The sequence below is a fragment of the Leopardus geoffroyi genome, chromosome A3 (genome assembly GCF_018350155.1).
Source record: "Leopardus geoffroyi isolate Oge1 chromosome A3, O.geoffroyi_Oge1_pat1.0, whole genome shotgun sequence".
Classification (NCBI taxonomy): Eukaryota; Metazoa; Chordata; class Mammalia; order Carnivora; family Felidae; genus Leopardus; species Leopardus geoffroyi.
This window is the reverse complement of record NC_059336.1, coordinates 17,487,970-17,510,234: the sequence shown is the minus strand read 5'-3', so window position 1 is coordinate 17,510,234 and position 22,265 is coordinate 17,487,970. Positions and strand designations below refer to the sequence as shown.

General features: G+C 46.9%; 1 protein-coding gene across 15 annotated transcripts in view; it reads right to left on the bottom strand.

Annotated features, from left to right (window-relative positions):
- Positions 1 to 22,265, bottom strand: part of PTPRT (protein tyrosine phosphatase receptor type T) — a 1,070,511-nt gene that overhangs the window by 696,943 nt on the left and 351,303 nt on the right. For 14 of the 15 annotated variants that reach the window (XM_045444560.1, XM_045444565.1, XM_045444561.1 and 11 more), the window contains exons 3-4: positions 15,030 to 15,301; positions 8,481 to 8,562 (exon numbers count right to left, since the gene is read on the bottom strand). In XM_045444560.1, the coding sequence (XP_045300516.1) occupies positions 8,481 to 8,562; positions 15,030 to 15,301 (354 nt within the window). The remainder of the gene's footprint in view (positions 1 to 8,480; positions 8,563 to 15,029; positions 15,302 to 22,265) is intronic. The other variant, XM_045444575.1, reaches the window with a different exon arrangement.

The following is a 22,265-nucleotide window of genomic DNA, read 5'->3' as shown; positions in this document are numbered from 1 at the left end:
AGAAGAAAATGGAGGTGGGCACATGGAGAGGATTCAGCATAGATAATTCCTCCCTGTAGCCTGAGTGAGCAAAATGAAGAAAGCTTAAGCAAAGCACTTTGAGCCTGAGACCCAGGTGCCTGGCCTTGGTGATGGCATTGATGATGCACATCACAGGGAGGGCAGAGCAAAGGAGGGACACAGGTGGAGGAGAAAAACAGTAGTCATCATTCACCACTGCTAAGCGGTCGGTGCTGTGCGCCATGTGCACACATAGTAACTCACTGAACTGAAAGCAGTTGGGGGTGGATCATCTTCGTCTTCTAGTGAGTGAACTGAGGCACCAAGAACTCGAGAAACAAGCAGAGTCTACACTCTTAACTCTGAGCTAGAGTGTCTCCTAAGGATGGGAGGGAGGTGGGTCATTTACTCTGGGGACTCGGCTTAACAGGAAAAGGGACTTTCAAATGAAACTCACAGGGTCTGTGAGCAATCAATTCCAGAATTAAGCAGTTTTATGTTGGGCTAATGGATTCATCTCTTTCCTTGTTTGAGGAGTCAGGTTCTTGCCTATTTGAACTCTCCAAAGATGAGTGGGCTGATAACCAATGTCTAGAAGTATAATTTCGTCACTGAGGCACAAAGGTGCCAAGGATCCCATTGGGGGCCTGGGTGGCTCCGTCGGTCAAGCGTCCGACTCTTGGTTTTGGCTCAGGTCGTGATCTCACGGTTCATGGGACTGAGCCCCATGTCGGGCTCTGTGCTGCGTGGAGCCTGCTTGGGATTCTCTCTCTCCCTCTCCGCTCCCCCTCCTCTCTCTCCCTCAAAACAAACTTTTTAAAAATGTGCCAAGGACCCCCTAACACATCAACCAAATCAATGATGAACTGGACATCAACTACCCCACAATGGGACCAAATGAACAGTTGTTAAGAGGATCAACAAGAGTTGTTAAGAGGAACAACAAATTAACAGTTGTTAAGAAGGTTCAACAAGGGCCTTTGGCCATCTTTTCAGAGAGAGTCAAATACCCAGAGAGACAAATAATAACAATCATGTCACTTATCTAAAGCTCCTATAATGGCAGGCACTGTGATAAATGCTTTACGTGTTTCATCTAATTTAACTTTGTAACATTCCTATAAAGTAGACATTATTATTTCCCTCTCAGAGGCAGAAATCAAAGCCCAACAAGTTTAATTTGCCCAAAGCTACGTAGCGTTAATAAGAGACAGAAACAGAATTAAGTCCAAATTTTGGCCCCAAAGTCAACATTTAACTAGCGTGATGTCCAGCTTCCTGGGCAATGAGAAGTCCACAGTGTCACCTGGACCCCAGAGACCAGAGGCAGGGCTTGCAGGCCAGGCCGTGCTGACTCTCTAGGTTCCTCTCATTGCTCCCGAATATCTTATCACAAGTGATCCCCACTCCCCTTCCTTGCCATTTGTCCCCCCAGCCTTCATGCTACACACTACCTGCTCCACCAACCTGTGTCACCAGGTATAGAGCTCAGCAAAACCCAAACCCCGCGGCATGAAGAGGCAGACTTGCTGTGTGAAAACACACACCTTCTGCTTGGGCTTCTAAACAAATGACAACAGCTCAGAGACCCCCTCGGGCCACCCTCAGGACCCCACTGCTAAAGTGGTGTCAAAAATGGAAGGCCCAGGAAGACCTGTCTTTGTGGGCTTCTCAGAATTGAAGATTCCTGCATCTAGTCAACCTGACAAATGTCATGCTGTTTTGATTGTCTGAAATTGTTTCCTTTTTGCTTTCCTGTATAATTTTGTCAAGTTATTTTTGGAACTATCAGTTCAAGTCGATTCTTCAAGTGGGACTGAGAGTAAACCTGGTAAGCCCATTTATGCCACAGGTTTAAAGGGAAAGGAACATCCACTGCGCAGGGAGGGAGAAGAGCCTTAACTCCAATGTTGGGAGGCTCTGTGCTGGGTTTTACAAAGGGATGTCTCTCCATGCCCTTGGGGACATTGGGCAAATGGTTTAACATCTGGGACTTCTGCAATCAGAAATGGATCTTCTCTGGATCAGTGTCCCCTGCTTGCTTCTGACTCCCAGCTTCTCGGCAGAAGACCTTTTGTCTGGATTTCTTCGTCTTCAATCCCTCTTCCTGCTTCCCTTCTAGGTCTAATGGTAGAGAGTTCAGAGGCTTAATAGCCCCTAGTGTTAATATTCTGGTGAAACACTGATGGTTTACGGCAGATGTTGAACCCACGCACCTACAGGAGCCACTTACATAAATGAATGAAGTAGCTCAGTCATAAAACCAAACAAAAACAAAACACCACCTCCTTGCCCCATCATTCACTTCCCCACTTTTGACAGAGACTTGAGTAAAGATTTCTCTCTACGTAAGAACAACAACGTTACACACAAAATAATAATGGGTATCTGACACCAGCCTCAGCACTAAGGAGGCAATAAGGAGTGGAGGGGACTAAGGAAAATGGATAAAGCTCCACGACCCCTTAAAAGGAGGCAGCTGTTACTTAAATCCAGCAGATGAAGGCCATTCCAGAGTACTTGGCTGACAGCAGCCAAGTGTCCAGTTTGTCAACCCAAGTAAGAAATCCAGGTTTTCTGTGACATCTCTCATTCTAAAATCTTGACTGAATTTTGGGGGCACCTGGGTGGCTCAGTCAGTTAAGCATCCGACCCTTGATTTCAGCTCAGGTCATGATCTCACAGTTGTGAGATCAATCCCCATGGCAAGGCAACCCACACTCAGCATGGAGCCTACTTGAGATATTCTCTCTCTCTCTCTCTCTCTCTCTCTCTCTCTCCCCTTCTCCCTAGCTTGTGCTCTAAAACATATATATACATATATACGTATATACATATATACATATATATATGCTCTAATATATATAATCTAATATATTAGATATTCATATATATATGTATATCCATATATATATGTGTGTGTGTGTGTGTATATATATATATATATATATATATATATATATATATATATGAATTCCATTCAAACAACCTGCAGACCTAACAAAACACATCTGCAGGCCTGCCCCTCTGGGTGTGGTCTCTGTTATAAGGCTCCAGCTAAGTCATCCAGAATCATTCCCACTGGCCGGTTCTGCCTTTGTCTGGCCCCGTGAATGCAGGCAGTGTGCTGCAGATCACATGACTGCTAGTTGCCGATCAAGGTTCCTGACACAGGAGCTTATCGAGAACACCTTCCTCCCTGCTTAGCGCTCTCTCTACATGCCCTTACTCTGGTGTCTGCTCTTTGAGCCCGGGCCTCATCCCCACCTCACAACAAAAGTCTCTCTCTGAGGATCCTCCTCATGTTGGGGACCTGTTCAGGCCACTTCTCTGAGCTCCTGGCCTCTCTGACCCCTCTTCTCCACCCCCCTCCCCTGACCACAGTCCACTTCTGAGGCCTATGCTCTCTCAACTGTTATCCCCCCCACCAACTACAGCTCTGAGAAAGAATTTATCCTGCCAGCTTCAACTTACCAAACACATTTGTCCTTGGGGCCCAGGTCGGCCTCCAGCTTGTGGTTTTAAACACTCCACCCTCACTCCCCACTGAGACCCAGCAACCCCAAAGTGGGATCCTGCTGAATGGGGTTAACAGAAAACTAGCTATGCATTTGGGGCAAAATGCCTTGATGCTGGTGACATTTAAACTCCTGCAGATGTCAGTGCAACATCCAAAGACATATTATTGTGCCCTTTCTCTCGCTCTTTAAGCCTGACGGTCCTCAGTAGGAAGCCACGCAATTGAGGAGAAAGAGCAGTACACACATTAGAAATGTGGTACAGACACTCCACGGGCTCAGTGACATGGCCCCAGAAGGTTGTGATGAGAAGGAAAAATAAGTCTAAAAAATTCCAGAAGTCAACTTGGGAGCTAGAAACTTAGAAACCCGGTGGAAAATTGTGCTGACATTTATTATATGTGGTTGCCACTGCGGTGGCCACCCTGCTAAGGGCTAACGCTGAGAAATGACAGCAGAGGGGGACTATGGCTGAAACACTTTTATAATAACACAAAAATGTTAAATGGGCTATAAAATATAGACGAGAGGTTTCAGTTTGTAAGAGAAAATAATTTCCTTTGAGTATTACGCCTCTGTGTCGGTCACTGTTTTGGAAGCTGCGAGGCAATCATTCAAAGTCATAACTTCAGCTCAGATCGATCGAGACTACAATTGCAAATCAGGCACTAACCCCTTGGAACTTTTGGAATATTTCGTGGAATCGCCTATTGATAAGCACTGACCTGATGTTAATAGAAAAAATGTTTTGGAGGACAGAAGTGGAGAATGACAGGGCCTGGGGAGAATGTATATTTCTCCATATAGTTAAAATTTTAACAACCGTAAGCAAAGTCATAGATGCATTAATATGAAAGCTTCAGAGGGAAAGAAACACTGTCAACCCAAAGGACAGTTCAGAAGCCTCTAGCAGTCTGTGTGACTCATGATCCCATGAGCAGCCCCCAAGGACGCATGAATGGTGGGAACGCTGGAAGGCATCACTCAGGCTCCACCTTTGATAGACCTACACCAGCCTAGCCTGCACCAGCCAGTTGCGTAAGCTGGAAATCCAGGAGTGCACCATTTCTGATGCCTCTGCCTCCCGAACTAATCTATCAAATGGGACCAGCTGACTCTACCTCCTAAATGTTATCTCTGATCCATCCACCTCTCTCCCTGTTTCTTCACAGCACTGGTGACCATCTGTTATGGGCTAAATTGTGTCTCCTCCGCCTCCCAAATTCTTTCTTTCTTTATTTATTTATTTTGAGAGAGAGAACAAACGAGAGAACACGCACGCAAGCCGGAGAGGGGCAGAGAAACAGGGAGAGAGAGAATCCCAAGTAAGGTCTGCACTAACAGCACAGATAATGGGGCTCGAACTCATAAAGCATGAGATGATGACCTGAGCTGAAATCAGAAGCCAGATGCTCAACTGACTGAGCCACCCAGGCGCCCCTCCTCCCTCAAATTCTTATGTTGAAGCCCTCCTGCTCAACACCTCAGACTGTGACCGTATTTGGAGATGGGGCTTCTAGGGCAGACCTTAATCTAATCTATCCGGTGTCCTGATAAGCAGAGAAAATCTGGACACACTGAGATGTATCACGAGCATGTGTGCACAAAGGAAAGCCCATGTGAGAACACAGCTAGCAAAGGAGAGAGGGCTCAGGAGTGACCAACCCCGCCATCTCCTTCTCAGAACTGCGGGCAAATAAATTTCTGCTTTTTAAGCCCCCCTAGACTGTGGGGTTTTGCATGGGAGCCTTAGCAAACTAATTTACACTCTGTTGTAGATCACATAATTGCCGATTTCATTTCCAGTGTTTTCAGTCCCAGTGGAAGGGCAGAGAATGAATGAGGGCAGAGAGTTACTCCCATCCACCCAGCGCAGTGCCTGTCCTGGAGTATACACTCAGGAAGCTTATGCTGCATGATGAATGGACATCTCTCCACCAGCCTGGTCCAGGCCATTACCACGTCTTCCGTGATTCCAGAACTTTCCCCGATAGGTCTCCTCACTTCTCTACTCCCCTTCAACTTGTTCTCCACAGAGCAACCAAAGTGATCTTGTAACACTTAGATCAAATCAATCCCTAGGATAAATCCCTCCATTGGCTCCTTTTTGCTCTGAGATTAAAACCTAACCTCATCAGGACTCATCAGGCCTCAGCCTCCCTCCCACTTTCATCCACATCTACGCTCCCTACACTCTCGGTGTTCTGGCAGCACCTGCGGATTCCCAGTGCAGGACATGTGCACTTACTGTTTCCAATGCCTGGCATGCCCCCCTCCCTAGATCACTACACAGGGGACTCCCGTCTCAGCTCAGACCACATGTGCATAGACACCTCCCCTGCCCCTTAGACTATAAGGACTCCCCCCTCATGCCAGCCACTCACATTTATTATATTCCCAGCACTATCACTATCTGAAATTATATTCATTACTATTTAAGATTACTTATTTAGTAGCTTTCCTCCCTATGCAAGTCTGTTAACACCACGGAGACAAGGATCTAACCAACTTGATCATTTAAGTATCCCCTGTGTCCAGCACAAATTCCTGACACATAGCTAATGCACAAATAATTTACTTACTGAAAGGAAGTATGAATAAAAAGCTAGAGTAGACGTAGACTGAGCAGAGAACTTAACCAGGGGCCTTTGCGAGGTACCATTCACCTCCATACAACTCAGGAGCTATGGATAGACCCCTGAGGACTATATGCACTGCCAGTATTTGTACATATAATTAAGTGGAATTTTTCCAATTCCAGACACTATTGCAGTGTCCTCACATTTTGACTTCTGGGAAGTTTAAGCTTAAGGTGCCTAAGCATCAAGGCTGAATTCCGTGTTGCACTCACATTACAAAGGAACACAGCCAGAGTCACGTCTTTCTGAGTTATATCCCATGGCCCATTTGCTGGGTAACTGGCTCTCAGCAATTCCATAACCACGCAATCCACATTCCTCAGCAGGAGGAATACGAGGCTGTCAGGAGAATCCTAAATTCAGGAGCATCCCCAAGGAGGGGGAGAATTCCAAGGCGGGGGGGCATGAGACTTTAGGGTGGGGAGCATCAAACACCCTCCAGAGAACCCTCTCCCATAGAGATTTCTCAGAGAGAAGGGAGCATTTGGCTTTCATAGCAGACCATGGACAGCACTTGGAATCAATGGGCAGAGCTAAGACTGGAACAAGGGACAGGTATCAGGTGGGGTGACAGCAGAGGGGAAAACTCCAGCTCGAGTGGAGAGATCTGGGATCCCTTATGAGAAAGCCAGACTGGATTCTCATGGGAAGAGCCAAAGAAAGACAGAGTGCAAACATCAAGCACTGAGTAAGAAGCAGGGGTGTGGCAGGCTGCAGCAGAGGTGAGGGTCCCCGACGATGATGGGATGTGCACAGGGCTTGGGGAAACTAACGTGGTTTCGCAGAGAGACTACCTCAAAACTGGGAAAGCTGTGCAGAGCTGGGTGTGTGGCGTTAAGTAGACTGCAGGGAGGGCAGGCATCTCCTGACACAGCTGTCCAGTCTGAGGTCAAAGATCATTCTTTAATGGGCAGCTGATTCCCAGAAGGCCAGGGAGGGGAAGGCTTAATCCAGGTGAGGGGATTAACTGCGTATCTACTATATAAACACTGCGTGGCTGGGGGGACTTCTTCATGTGAGGTCTGGATCAGCAGGCATGACTGAAATCCCAAAGACCCAGGAAGTAACCCAAAGGATAGGAAGTTTAGACCAGAGCAATGAATAACCCAGTAGGATCTCAGCACTGAGAGGCTGGCTGATTTAGGGGAAGAGGGGCTCTCTTGCACAGACACAAAATACAATTATCCCAAAGACTGTCTTGCCAAAACCCTTTGGAACTTGTCCCAAGTTCTTCCAAAGAAGGTGCTCTAAGCAATGAGTCCAACAATGGCATTCTAGTGCCGGGGAAGGAAGTGATGTTCAAGGTGCTAACAATTCATTGCAGAAGTGGAAAGTGTCATTTCAATTAAAGCAACATGGATGGGGCTGAACTGAAAACAGCCCCAAAATGAAAGGATTGAAAGGCCCTGTAACAACCAGGGGCAAAGACACTTGTGGAGAAAAGAGCAAACTGCACCACAACCAATGGTGCAAGGAGGGAGTAGAGAGGGCCCTCCAGGAGATACCTGGAACCAGACAGCCACCAATAAATTAATGGGAATCTCCAACATGCAGAACGGCTGCTACCCCAGCTAGCCCTCCTCGGAGGTGCCCTAATCCCCATGTGTATCCCTCTGATTACAGTCCTCCCCCAGCCAAATGTCACCAGATATGATGCCACCAACTGCCTCTGGGATTTTGCGAAACTGGGAACCACAGTTCTTTGCACAAACACATCCAGAAATCTCAGCCTAAATACAACAAAAGGAGCTTCAAGGGGAAAGTGGATGGGCACGGAAGGAGCAGTATGCCTTTGAGGACTCCTGATACTGTACCAGAAGTACTAACCACATGAGAAATCTCTCCCTATGTCTACACAGAGCTGATGAGTGTATCTAAAAATTACTTTTAAAGAATTAATAGCTTTGGGGTACTTTTCCCTGTGAGTGAGCAGTGGCTAATTTGCCCAGTGTTTTGGTGGTGTTTTTTTTAAGACAATTGCACAAGATTCCATCCAAAGCCTTCTAATTCTTCCACTTCAGTGGTCTGAATCCCACTAATAAACAATCAGGACTTTAGACTCCCTTAATGACGGGGAGAGATTCAAACGAAGATGTTTTGCCACTCTCTGCAAATTTCCTGTAGGTACTGCCTGTTGAACAGGCCAGCAAAATGACGAATTTATTCAGGACTGATTGCATTGAGTATGTAAGCATTTCTGAAGGATTAAAAAGGAGGGTGAGAAATGGTTGTGAGCTGAATGAATGGCAGTGAGGGGACTACAGCCTCCAAGCTCCCCAGTCCGGCATGGAGCAAGGCTGTGAGGAGGAGGGAACAGACTTACTGCATGGATGAGCAAGGACCCGGACCTCGTCCACAGCAATGTAGCCAGGATGACCCTTCAAAGAGACGGATTCAAATATCACCTGCAACACACATGGGGGAGAGTCAATTTTGCAGAAGTGGTTGTAGGCATTATAGGAAGCCGCCCAGCCCCCAAACCTTCTCTTTCAGCTTCCCATGAGAGCCTCTCAAAGAGGCACTACATTACTCTAGCACGCTACCCTGCCAATTGCCTCGGATTTCCAAAACAAGGTAAAAAGGCCACATTCTAATGGCCAAAGAAGAATCAGCCACACGGAACATTTTTAACGGATTTCATAACGCTTGAATGCAGAAAAACAACCCAAACATGGCTTGAAACCCCAATCTGCACCTTTTTCATTGTTGTTTCAAGTGAAACACAGAGAAGAATTACTTCCTAATATCCCAAACTTTCTTATGAACTGTGACAGGAGCTTACCTTAGAAGCTACCATAAACCAAGGAGGGTTTACCCTGATTTGATTCTACATCCCCCAGGAATATATTCCATCTGAGTTTTTTTAAATGTTAATTCCAATACAGTTAACATACAGTTTCAGGTGTCCAATATAGCAATTCAGCACTTCCACACAATACCTGGTGTTCATCACAAGTGCACTCCCTAATCCTCAGCCCCTATTTCTCCCCTCCCCCCCACCCACCTGCCCTCTGGTCACCATTAGTTTGCTCTCTGCACTTAAGAGTCTGTTTCTTGGTTGGTCTCTCTCCTCAATCTCAATTTCTTAATAATACCTCTTGAAGATAAGCCCCATACACAACTGTTGGTATCCGGGAATTCAAGGGCAACAACTTCTTTGAATTCTCCATTCTGACTCTCACCCAAACTGTGTATTTCAGTGGAAATTTTACAACTCAGTTAACAGCTGTCCTTGTCACCCACTAACTTCACCTAGAAGATGTGACTATGTGGACACTGTGATTAATGCCCTTGACCTCCCTAATTCCAATGGTCTTTATCTCCCATCAGCTTCAGCCATAGGTATAAATGCTTGGGCTTCTCATATTCTTTAAAAGCTACCCTCTGGCAGCAGGATCTGCTTTAGCACAGTCCAGCTGTGTTACTATCACATTTGGGATTCTCAGTAGTCTCATCAACACTCACTCTCAACACTTCCTTACTTCCCACTGCAAAACTCCCCCCTCCCACTATAATCTGGACTTTTTCCCCCCAACACTTTCCCCAGAACTGCTCTCATGGCAAATACCAATAACCTCATAGTTGCCAAATTCAATAGATAGTGTCCCATCTTTATCTTAAGAAGGAAGACAGTGTAATGCTTGCTTGAGCTCTCGATCAGAATGTGTGGGTTGCAGTTTTGGCTACACCACTTACTAAGCATGTGACCATGGGCTATCCTAATTATTAGCACATGTTCCATGAATGAATACAACGAATACAAGTCATGGGAGAATGGGTGTGTGATAGTGAAACATACATTAGTTCAGTGTTATCTCTCCCTTCTTCTGCAGAAATAAGAATCCTATAATGAAAGAGAGAATCTTTCACTCATCAGAATTCTTGAGAATTTTTTTTTGTAAAGCATGAGATTTGGGTTTTTTTGTAAAGGTGAGATTTGGGTTTCTCAAAAATAGAAGAAAAATATTCCATAATAAACAAGGGAAAGAATGTTCTCGTTTTCCATTAAATGAGTTAATAATTATAAATTGCTTGCAACATACATGGTAAGATATTGGTAAATGTTACTATTGTTGTTCTTACTCTTGAGACAGGGATGGAAAGAAAAGAGGGAATGTGAGGGAATGGTGGCAGGTTTGGGGAGAGGAGGAAACTAACAGACTCCCTGAGATGTGACTGTCCCCTGTAGCCACGACCCCAAGTTTCCACTGAAGTTCATTCTCTCAACAGACTCTTTGGTGTAAGTCATGACTGGCAAAAAATGGTGGAAGCTGGACTTTGGGTCCATGTGGAGTTACATGGAAATAGAGGCACATGTGGCTTCAGGAACCAACGGAGTTAGGGAAGGGGGGTTGGGAGAAAGCACAGAAGCATAGAGAAAAGGACCATGGCAGCCCAGCAACTCATTGATAAAGGCTCCAGACTCACAAGACATTAGAACTAGGTCCATAGTGTATTTATACCAAAGGGCAGACTCTGGATACAGCTGAGAATAAAGCGCTTCCCAAGAAAGAACTGGGGAAAGTCCTGTCTCTGTCACTGCCAGATCACTCAGAGGAAAATGCTCACAAACATGAAGGAGCCCAGAGCATGCATCTTTAGCATGCCATTCCAGAATCACAATTTTTTTTTTTTTTAATAAAAATCATGCAAGCTGTCATGAGATAGACACCTTTGGTGTCTGGGGATTAAAGAGTCAACAACACAGATACGAGACTGGATATATCAGAAATAGTGCTGGAAGGGAAAGGAAAGATAAGAAGGTCCATGCTGAACCCTCCAAGGCCTACCTGGACTCAACTGCTGAGGCAGGTCCCCTGAACACTCTCGATGAGGCTGGCACTAAGGTGAGTAAAGAATTGTAGAGGCTACTTTAGTGCTGTCTGTTTATAGCAGGCAGGGAGAGTGGGGTGGAAGACAGGCAGAAGGAGGCTTACCAACACCTAGCAATACTCCATGTCAGTGTAAGGGAGCAGGGACCCCGAGGGGCAGAGATGCAGCCCAAGGCTCAGGCCGGGAAACCCACCTTCTCTGCAGGACATTCTTCAATCTTAAGGCCACTATGTGGACCTAAGGTCAACTACACATGCCCCAGCCCCTAAAACCTTAAAGACCTCCTGGGGCTTATATGGAAAGGCATAAACATCTCTCCATGAATGAGCTGTGGAAAAGCCAGCAAATCATCTCCCAGGAGAGGCTCAGAGATGAATCATCCTCAACCTCTCCAAAAAGCAGGTTGTGTGCATGTTAGGGGAGGGGGAGGAGATGTCAGGACATGGTTTAAGGGAGCTGGCATTTTATCCTCCCTTTTGGTGGTCCTTGAGCACAGAATCTGCATAGCAAGAGTTTCAAGGGGCTGCAAACATTTTATCCAAAGATGAGAGAGAAAAATGTTGGCTACCAGCTCCCCTCACAGGAAGAAGACCACATATATCTTCATGGAGAGGGATTCTTTAGGGCGAAATCAAGAGGGCCTCTCGCCCACACCAGCCCCAGGAGGCCTGGCTAAGATGAGGAGTAGGATCTGCTGCCCAGCAGAGAAGGGGAGGTGGGAGAGAGGAGATGGGGTAGAGTGTGAATGGTGGGCGAAAGCAGCCCCCTCTGTGAGACGCACCCCTTGAACTGTGCGTGAAGTTGCTAATCCTAGAGAGTGACAGATCCCTGAGAAAGAGACTGGACTTCAAGTCCAGTTGAATCCAAGCCAGGCAGGTCCTAGATTTCACAAGTCTACATAGCAATTATAAGCAATGAATAAGACCACTTCGCCTAGGCTGGTGATAGAAAACACAGTGAGCACGTAATTGATAAAAGTTCTCATTTTTTTAAAATCTTGGGATAGAACAGTTTAGAATCATTAAAAACATAAAATAGAGTTAATATCTCCTGCAAAGGGGCAGAGATTTAAAGTGTAGCTTAGGCAGTTTTAATAAGCCCCAGCTCCTGAGAGGAGGCAGGTGTGGGGCTAGAAGGCAGGGGGGAGTTCACCCCGGGCCCTGCTGAAACCCTGGTGCCACAGAGCCCACTAATAGGAAAGATGAAATTTCTGTGTTTATTACAGAGCTAAAAGTCAATTTTGCAACTATGAAATATGACTTTAATAAATGAATACACAAGCCATCAGGATCTGAGCCCCAGCACTGCTAAAAACTAAAATTGTATTTAGTCCACAGAATCATACATGCAGGACGGGAGCTTAGGGTCCGATGAATTTTAAAATCTGCTTTGCAAGTATCTTTGAATCTCTTGATAGATCTCCCCTTCTCTCCCCTGGATGTATGTGTGGGTGCTGAATCTGGGAGCATGCAGGTGTATGTGCACCTGTGTGTGCCCCTGTGTGTGTGTGTGGCCATGGGACTATTAGTGGTTGTGTGTGTGTATGTGTGTGTCTGTGTGTGTGTGCGCGCGCGCGCACATGCACGCACATGCATGTCTGAGGTGGTGGGGGAGACGTGTCTGTTCTAAACTGTTGCTTTTGGTGCATTAGTGGCCTTCTCACCACAAAGCTCACAGCAGAGGATATAATGTAACATAATGATGCTGTAGTAGCCGACAAGTTGGAAATGAGAAAATTCTCCCAGATGAAGCTGCCTATCACAGGGATGGTACAGAGCTTACAGAGCAGAACTCAACCACAGTGGCCATTTCTTCAAAGAAGAAATCGTTCCCCCTTCCTCTTTTTCTGTTCTCCCCTCTGTTCCTCCCCCTTCCCTCCAATAATTACTGAGGGCTACTGCAAGCCTGACATGTCATTTTATATAGATGCAATCTCATTCAATGCACAGAAGAACCCTCCATTGTACCGATTTCCCTCTCCAGTTTACAAATGAAAGCAAGTGATTCGGAATGATGACAGGATACATCCAACATTACACAGCTAGGGAGTGGAAGATTCTCATAATGGGCTTTTTCCCCCAAAAGCAAGAAACTGAGCTTGGAGCTAGAGGACCTACGCAGGATTATAGGAACCTCAGTTTACCAATAATATGCCCTACTCTAGAACACAAGTCTTGCTCCTTCCCAACACAGGGAGTTACTACACAGATAAATTAGAGGCAATATACTTACCACAGGGCTGGGACAAAGAGGGTATCCAAGAAATGTCCTTTTCCCTCTCTGTACCCCATCGAAGAGCATCGCCAACAGTGGCACTGTCCTCACCTGGGTCACTTTTCCTGCTCATTATACTTGCATCTGTGGCCCTACCCTATAATCCATTTAACATCAGGCCCTACGTAGAGGTTTTCCAATTGGAGTCCTAAGGCCTCACTGCAGGTATCCGTGGACTTACAGACACACTTACTTTATACCCAGCTATACAGAGGGTAGTCTTGGGCCCGGGCATCAAGATTCAGGCCCCGACTTTTCCAATGATCTGCTGTGTGCCCTTGGACTTCAGTATCCATCTCTAAACCTCAGCTTTATCACCTACATCAAGGTTCAGCAAACCATGGCCTGGAGGTCCAATCTGGCCCACCCCTTGTTTTTAGACATAAAGTTTTACTGGAACACAGCTACCTCCTTTCACCCATTTCCATATTGTTTGCAGCTGCCTGCACCGTCTATCTGAAGGGACTACATACCATAGATGTTGAACTGAAGGATGCCTGAGGAGCTCCCAGCCACTAACCTTGCAGCCTCGGGTCCATTTTCTGCTTCAGACTCTACAGAAATTTCTCCAAAATGCTGATTTGACTATGTCACTTTCTTACTTAAAACCTTTCAAGAGTAGGCATGGGGATAACTGCAAATAGGCAGAAGGGATTTACGGGGGTGATGAAAATGTTCTAAAACTGGTTTATGGTGATGACTGCACAACTTAGATTTACTAAAAATCACTGGATTGCACACTTCAGTGGGTAAATTCTAGGATATGTAAATTGTACCTAAATGCATACAGTTGTTTTAAAAAAAGAAAAGCTTTCAAGAGTCCCAGGCCAAGCGGACCCAGAGCTGTGCTCCCCCAGGCACGCTCTGCAGACTGACGCCAGCCTACGCCCCATGCATTCTCGGCCCGCAGTGAGGTAAATAGGGCAAGTGGGAGAGGTGTTTAGAAACTATTGCAACACTGTGGCACTGCTGTGACATTTTTACTAGTCATGAAAGCACTGGGCCACAGTGAATTGAGAAGAAAAAAATGGTCTCTTGCAACAGTTTGAGTGGCACTGCTCTAGAGATTACACTTAATCTCCTTGGCCTGGCATTCAAAGCCATCCACGACCAACTCTCTTCTGCAAGCTTAGCTCCCTGTGTATTTCCTTTGTGACCTACCCTGAAACAAGGGAGAGTTTCCAAACTCTGCAAAACTCTCTCACTCGCTCCTCCAGCCCCTGGCATGCACCATCCCTGACAACTCAAATGCCTTTCCCTTCCTTTTTCAATAATTATTGATTCATCCTTCAAGACTTAGCCTAGCTGCCACCTCCGCCTGAAAGCCTTCCTAATTGCTTTTCCCCCAAATGCTCTATTCCTCAGGGGTGATCTTTTGACTAGTTATCTCATCTCTCGGAACCTCAATTTTTTCATCCATAAAATAGGGATAATAACAGAATGCCCCTCATCAGGTCTCTTTAAGCAGTTACTTTATAAAAGGCTTCCCTGTCTCTGTTCCCTCAGCATCCCGGAGAGCCCACTGTGTCCCACACTACAGTAACTGCTTATTTATGTATTAGTCTCCTCTTCCTGAGCATGATTTCCAGGGAGGCAGGGGCCGCGCTGGATCGCCTCTGCACCTGCAGGGCCTTGCTAGAAGAGGCTCAGTAAATACAAGTTGCACAAATGAGTAAAGCAAGTCCTTTCTTGGCCTAACAACTCTAGGTAGGGCAAGAGATATATACGATTACTTTTTAAAAACTCAAACCATGAAATGCCATACCTGGTAGAAATGTGGCCAGAAGGTGCTGATGGCAAGCTCTGCCTTCACCCAGCCCTCGGTGACGACCCCAGACACGTTCCAGACAGGGTTCCCCTGGGGGCCGCCGTTCACCTTCACATAGACATTCAAGGCTCCTGGGCTGGACCTATCACGGCTGGAGAAGTAGTAATGGAAATCGATACAGTGGGTGTCATTCTCCTTCAGCGTCGGCAGGAGAAGGTGGGCCTTCTGGCCAGAGGCCCTCCCAGAGCTGTTCACCATCATGAAGGATCCTGGAGACCCACAAAGGGGGTGGGAAGTAGAGACAAAGAGAGAAAAAGAAAATCCTTCTGATAATCAGTCATACCCACAAACCTAATGGCCAGAAATCAAGTCACTCTAGGAGCTTCTGATTGATCCTGAGGAAGCCACATCCTATCTTTCAACCTGAGTATCATCTTCCGTAACTGGGAATTCAGAAAACCCACTGAACAAGGCAGTTTAAAAATTAAGAGATGGCAACATGGGGGCACCTCGTGGCTCAGCTGGTCGAGTGTCCAAGTCTTGGTTTCGCATCACAATCTCAGGGTTTGTGAGACTGAGCCTTGCATCAGGTTGTGCACAGACAGCATGGAGCCTGCTTAGGATTCTACCTCTCCCTTTCTCTGTGCTCCTCCCCTGCACGTGCATGCATGCTCACCGCTCTCACTCTCTCTCTCAAAAAACATTTTTTTTAAAAGCGAGAGATGGCAACACATATGAATATTTCTACAAAGTAGACAGTCTATATAAATTTACAGAAGAAACATCACATGCAGCAGGTCACAAAGGAAACATGGAACAAAACCCCAGGAACATAGCTACCTGTGCAAACTCTAAGTGCAAAATGTGAAATGCAACCTCATGCAGGCTCAGGCTGTCTCGATGGATGCAAAACATCTCCAATGTAAGAAGTGTCCCCCCAACATATTCCGCTTGGACCCTTGCATGCAGTTCAAGGAATAACTGACAACTACCCCTTCACACTGCATTCGGCACGAGGAATGATTCTAAGTATCCCAGAAGGACATATAACACATAGAATATCTTCAGTTAAGCAAGGAAGACCCCAAAGAAAGTGAGAGACAACTAGAAGATGTCCGGCCTGGAATAGAGGGTAAGTAATAATTCCTAAGCACTTCAGGAGTACCAATGCGATGCCTGGTGTCTTTTTAATATGTTATTCAATTTAATTTTCAGAATGAGCCTGGGAAGTAGAGGATTTTCATTCTATTTAAAGACTGAATGACTTGCCCCAGGCCCTCAGACAGGGAAGGATGGAGGAGACCAGATTCTCTCCAACTCCACATTTACACTCTTACTCTGTGCAGAAGACATGAGTACTGTTTTCAAGCATTAGGCAGGATGACTGCCCACAGAAAGGAAGGGAGCGTCTTCGGAGTTGCTTTGACAGATTAAATGGTTGTTTCTATAGTTCTTCAACCCACCCTGGATTCATGTCCCAGGCCTCCCAGAAGAGGCAGAGGCCATATCCCCACCCTTGACCTTGGGCCGCACCTGCTTTGGTCAACAGGATGTCAACACACTGAATCAGGCAGAGGCTTGAAGCGTGCATATGCCTAGCTACGCTCGCCCTCTTGCACGATCACCGTCTTTCAGGAGAAGACTGCCCCAGCTAGCTGCTGCCTCTTTCAGCTGAGGATTAAGAACTGACATGTGGGGTCAAGAACCGAGCTCAGCCAGCACTGAAGAACCAAGCCATCCCCACACCGCAGCTAGAAGCACAGCCACACAGTCAATACCCCAACCCAGATCTGCCAGTCCACAATCAATGCTCAGACCCATGAGTGTGAGAGTAAATGCTCACTGCTGTTTGCCGCTGAGTTTCCTCTTCTTTTGCTGGGCAGCATTACTGTGGCAATTGCTAATTGACAAAGGTGCTAGAGAGGCAGATCTATGAAAGAAACCACAGGAGGCAAATTTCCATTTAAAGGGCCTTCTAACAAAGGCCCTGGAGACATAGTTCCTGGCCACTACAGGTGGCTAAACAGAGCCTGGACAAGTGAAGAGATGTCTAAGGAAATTTCACCATCAACTGCTAGGGCTGAACTCTGTGACTTAAAGTCCCATGATGCTATGAAATAAACTACATCGTAAAACACAGGAGATCAACTAGGGATTCCGGGACGAAGACTCCTACCTAGAAAAACATTGTTGCTTTGAAATCTCATTTTAACCACTAAAATCTTCAATTCAGAATGAAACCTTAAGACTGCTTATTCCCAACTGAGGTAAGCCACTTTAGGAAGCAGCCTTATTCATGCACCGTAAAACCCAGAAGATTGGAGCTACCAGCTAATAAGTACTGGGCACTGTTGCTCACTGGGATTCTAGAGGGTACCAAGCATTCAAAGCCCATACTCCTTGGATTCTGCATGAATTTAAAAATAGACACGGGATTGGGGCGCCTGGGTGGCGCAGTCGGTTAAGCGTCCGACTTCAGCCAGGTCACGATCTCGCGGTCCGTGAGTTCGAGCCCCGCGTCAGGCTCTGGGCTGATGGCTCAGAGCCTGGAGCCTGTTTCCAATTCTGTGTCTCCCTCTCTCTCTGCTCCTCCCCCGTTCATGCTCTGTCTCTCTCTGTCCCAAAAATAAATAAAAACGTTGAAAAAAAAAAAATTAAAAAAAAAAAAATAGACACGGGACAGGGATGCCTGGGTGGCTCAGTGGGTTGGGCGTCTGGCTCTTGGTTTTGGCTCAGGTCATGATCTCACGTTTGTCAGTTCAAGCCCCACATTGGGCTCTGTGCTGATGGCACAGAGCATACTTGGAATTCTCGCTCTCTCCCTCTCTCTGCCCTTCCCCCTCTTGCGCTTGCGCGCGCGCTCTCTCTCAAAAGAAAACAAAAAAGAAACTTAATTTCACACAGGACAGATAGAGTTCAAAATTCCTATTTTATTATTCACAAAACTGGATTAGAGAAAGTAACTTGGACTTGAGGCCAAATCAGGCTTCTGCATTATCTTCTCTGCACGAGCACACAAAGCAGGTGGATGGTCGTGGACTCCCTCCTTCTGACTCCACCCAGATCCCTAGGCCTGGAGCTATCCTGGAGAGACCGCCACTTAGGGTCAATGGGTAGGCCTATCCCGAAAATGAGCCAACGAGAAGCAAGGTGACTAAGACAGAGAAACAGGAACCTAGAGCTATCAGACTTTCACCATCCCACCAATCAGAAAACTCCCTGCCTCCTGGGACAGGAGCCACTGAAAGTAGCACAGAGGCCACATCTCCCCAACCCCTCCATGTTTCCAAGAGAATCAAGTCTCCTTGTTTACGGCCTGGTGCTAACACAGGGTATGTGGAGAGATGTCCCTTGGCAGATGTATTATCTCCAATTATCACAACCTCCCCAGTGAGGCAGCAGAGAAAGAACCATGGCAAGGGGGAAACTGAGCACAGAAAGAAGACTGAGCTAGCATACATGCCTGTTATTTGTTGATCTACATGCCACAGAGTTCCAGAAGGTTTCCCAGGGATAGATGAGTGATGCCTCACAAGCCCCATGAAGCTTCGGTGACTGCACCTGCCACAGAGCTGTGGCACAGCTATGTGTAGGGACGGCAGCCTATGAAGCAAGCAGTGCCTGGCTCTCTCCACTAAGAATCCCATAGCGCCCCTGTGGGCATTTCAGCTCCTGTCCTGCCAATCCACACCGGGATTCATACAATCCTCAGCAGAAAGAGTCGGGAGCATTTCCCTTTCACCAGCTCAGGCTTCTACTTCTCCATCCCAGCTCCAGTGGCGAGCAAGCTCACGGAAGAGGCAGAGCCGCGTAACACACATCCACCTCCATGACCCTAGAGCCTCTCTCTATCCTGCTGTCCCCGTGACTGCAGATAGACAAGGCTCCACCTCCCACAAGGCAGAGGTGCTGAAAGCGTTTGGCCTTCTATCTACCCTCCATTTGGAGAGATTCCTGGTTCATTAACACACCTGTCCTCTTTGCTCTGGGCACAGAGCTGGACTGCATCCCCCAGCCTCCTTTTTAGAGATTGGTGGGGCCACACAACTGGGTTCTAGCCAATGGGGCCCAAGTATGGAAGAGTGCCACTTGGCACATGGAGGCTTGGTTCGTAAAAGCCACCTCCCTCACCCCACCCCTACTTCCACTGCCCCACCCTCCATTATCTTGTCCCCCAAAGGATGGTCCGTCAACCCACAGCATCACCGTCACCTGCGAGTTTGTAAGAAATGCAGAATCTTGGGGCACCTGGGTGGCTCAGTAGGTTAAGTGTCCAACTTCAGCTCAGGTCATGATCTCGTGGTTCACGTGTTGGGCTCTGTGTTGACAGCTCAGAGCCTGGAATCGGCTTCAGATTCTGTGTCTCCCTCTCGCTCCCTCTCTCTTTGCCCCTCCCCTGCTCACACTCTGTGGCTATCAAAAATAAATAAACATTAAAAAAAAATACAGAATCTCAGGCCCCACACCAGGCCTTCTAAATCCTGGGGCGCCTGGGTGGCGCAGTCGGTTAAGCGTCCGACTTCAGCCAGGTCACGATCTCGCGGTCCGTGAGTTCGAGCCCCGCGTCGGGCTCTGGGCTGATGGCTCAGAGCCTGGAGCCTGTTTCCGATTCTGTGTCTCCCTCTCTCTCTGCCCCTCCCCCGTTCATGCTCTGTCTCTCTCTGTCCCAAAAATAAATAAACGTTGAAAAAAAAATTTAAATCCAAATCTGCACTTTATCAAGATCCACAGGTAATCTGTATGCACAATGAGGTGTGAGAATCACCTCTCCCTTGTCTCTCCCATCCACCAGCTAGCTGAAAGCATAGGATTCAGAGGATTCCACGAGAAATGGAACACAGTAAAAGGAGCCTGGTTCCCTGAATGACCATGACCATCAGGAAGGCTACCCACCTATTAGAAACACTCATTTTGGCTTTAAGAAAACAAGGAATAAACTGTTATTGGGTTATTAAGGCATCGAAATTTTGAAGTTTATTTCCACAGCTAGCATTATTGTTTTGGCACCCCCATAGAACCCTTACTTCCCACAAGTCCCTTTGTTTAAGGGGATAGGATGACACACAAAGTAGGGACATCACAGAAAGCAGTATCCTAGTGTCAACAGAGGCACAAAGAAAAAAGAAAAGAAAAAGAATCGACTCTGAGAACGAATTCTCAAAAAAGCAAGAAATATCCTGGATCTTCATTAAGGTAAGCTGGATGTGAGTCTGGTCAAGGTCACGGTACCACTACCACCCTGGCCCCTCATGTCTATTTTGAGGACTTGATATGCATGCCCCAGCCTTTAGACTAGACAGAAAGGTGTGTGTTTTGGTGCAAGGCTCACAGAAACAGACAAGCATATTGAAAAATATATATTAGAAAAAAAAAATGATGGCTGCCCACCCCACCACACCCTGCCCAGCCTATTGGCAAAGGAGGGAAGGGACATAGACCAGTAAGGTATAGCAGGACGGAGTCCTGCTCATGAAGGTCTTGGCGAAACTGGAGGAATGAGCAGGGCTGCTCTGGGGTCCAAGTGACAGAAGGGGATGGTGAAAAGTCAACATCAGCAGGTGGCAGACCCAGCAGGAGGGAAGCAGTCTGCACCACTTTGGGAGGGAGGAACCCACAGCCGCAACAGTGGGTGTCCCTGAGGAGCCCAGAAAGAAGCTTGGCAACAGAAGAACCCAGTGCAACTGATCTTAAACTCATGACCAGGGGCAGCCTTATGAGGACAGAGGCCCAATGGTCAAGTAGGTGGAGCACCAGGGGACAACAGACTCAGATCCTGGTTTAGTGTCCTGTGGCTGCTGTAACTAATTACCATAAACTCCATAGCTTAATTGAACACAAATTTATTCTTTTATGGTTCTGAAGGCCAGAAGTCTAAAATCAAGATGTAGGTAGGCTTCTTTCATTCTAGGAACTTCAGATGATAATCTGTTTCCTTGTCTTGTCCCACGCTTAGACTACACTCCCTGGCTCCTGGCCCCTTCATCTCCAAAGGACATCACTCCAACCTCAAGCTCCACTGTCACCTCTCCTGTTTCTGATTTTGATGCTCCTGCCTCCCTCTTGTAAGAACTCTCACACACTGGGTATACCCAGACAACGCAGAATAACCTCTCCACTTAAGTATCTTAAACACATCTGCAAATCTCTTTTGCCCAGTAAGGTAACACAGGCACAGGTTCCAGGGATTAGGACATGGTCATCTTTGGAGAACCATTTTTTTGTCATCATTTTACATTAACATGAACACATATGTATTCCCAAGCCAGTGAACCAGAGACACAAGACGACAGACCCATTTGGAGCCAGCCGGTGTACATTGTCTAATGGGCAGGTATCCTGGGGGGAATCTGAGCTCTCTCATGTGAGTATAGAAGATTCCTTGCACTAGTGGACCCTGTCATCAATTAGTAAGGAAGTATGATGTAAAAAGTAAAACACAAGGTCATATCATTTGGCTCCCAATTTGGACAAAAAAGAAAAAGGTTTGGGGCTATAACCAGGGAAGGTCCATCCTTAGCAGTGGAGACTCATCAGGGCTGCTGGCCAGTATGAACATCATGGTCATACACTGCTCCTAAGATACCAGCCCTGCATGGTTACCTCCTCCAGGTTAATCAGACTGATGAGCTGGAGAAACTTTCCCTGTGGTTTGGCCACCCAATATCCGAACTCCCTTCCTACATTTGGGTAACTACCCCATTTTGAAACACAGCCTACCTTCCTCTACCTCTACGGGAACAGAAAAGACCATATGCCCGCTTTCCCAGGAAACCTAGCCTCACGTATCTAGAAGGACAGCTCTGGAGCAGGGCAGAGACATGGTAACAATGCAGAGAGAAGGGTGATGAACTCAGCGAGGGGAGCTGGGGTGTCTTCTAGCAGTGCGCTATGCAGAGCCCGAGTATGAAGAATGTGAAACTTCGTCAGCCCGTGAGTGCACTATGAACCCTGGTAGTGGAATCTGGCCAGCTTTACGCCCCGCATGTACCTGAACAAACCCCAGCTCCTTGCAATCCTCCCCCGTGTATTTCTCCAAGTCCTCAAGGCAGGTGCTCACTGCTGACTAAATTAATGATGCCAATCCCCTTGTCCTCCCCCCCGCCCCCCGCACTTCTGGCACAGCTCTCTTGAATGGTCCTCGGCTCAAGGATTGGGCAGGTCCTTGCAGTGTCTCGGCTGAGGCACACTCTCGGGGGACCCACGAAAGAGATGCTTAAGCTCCAAAGTCAGTAA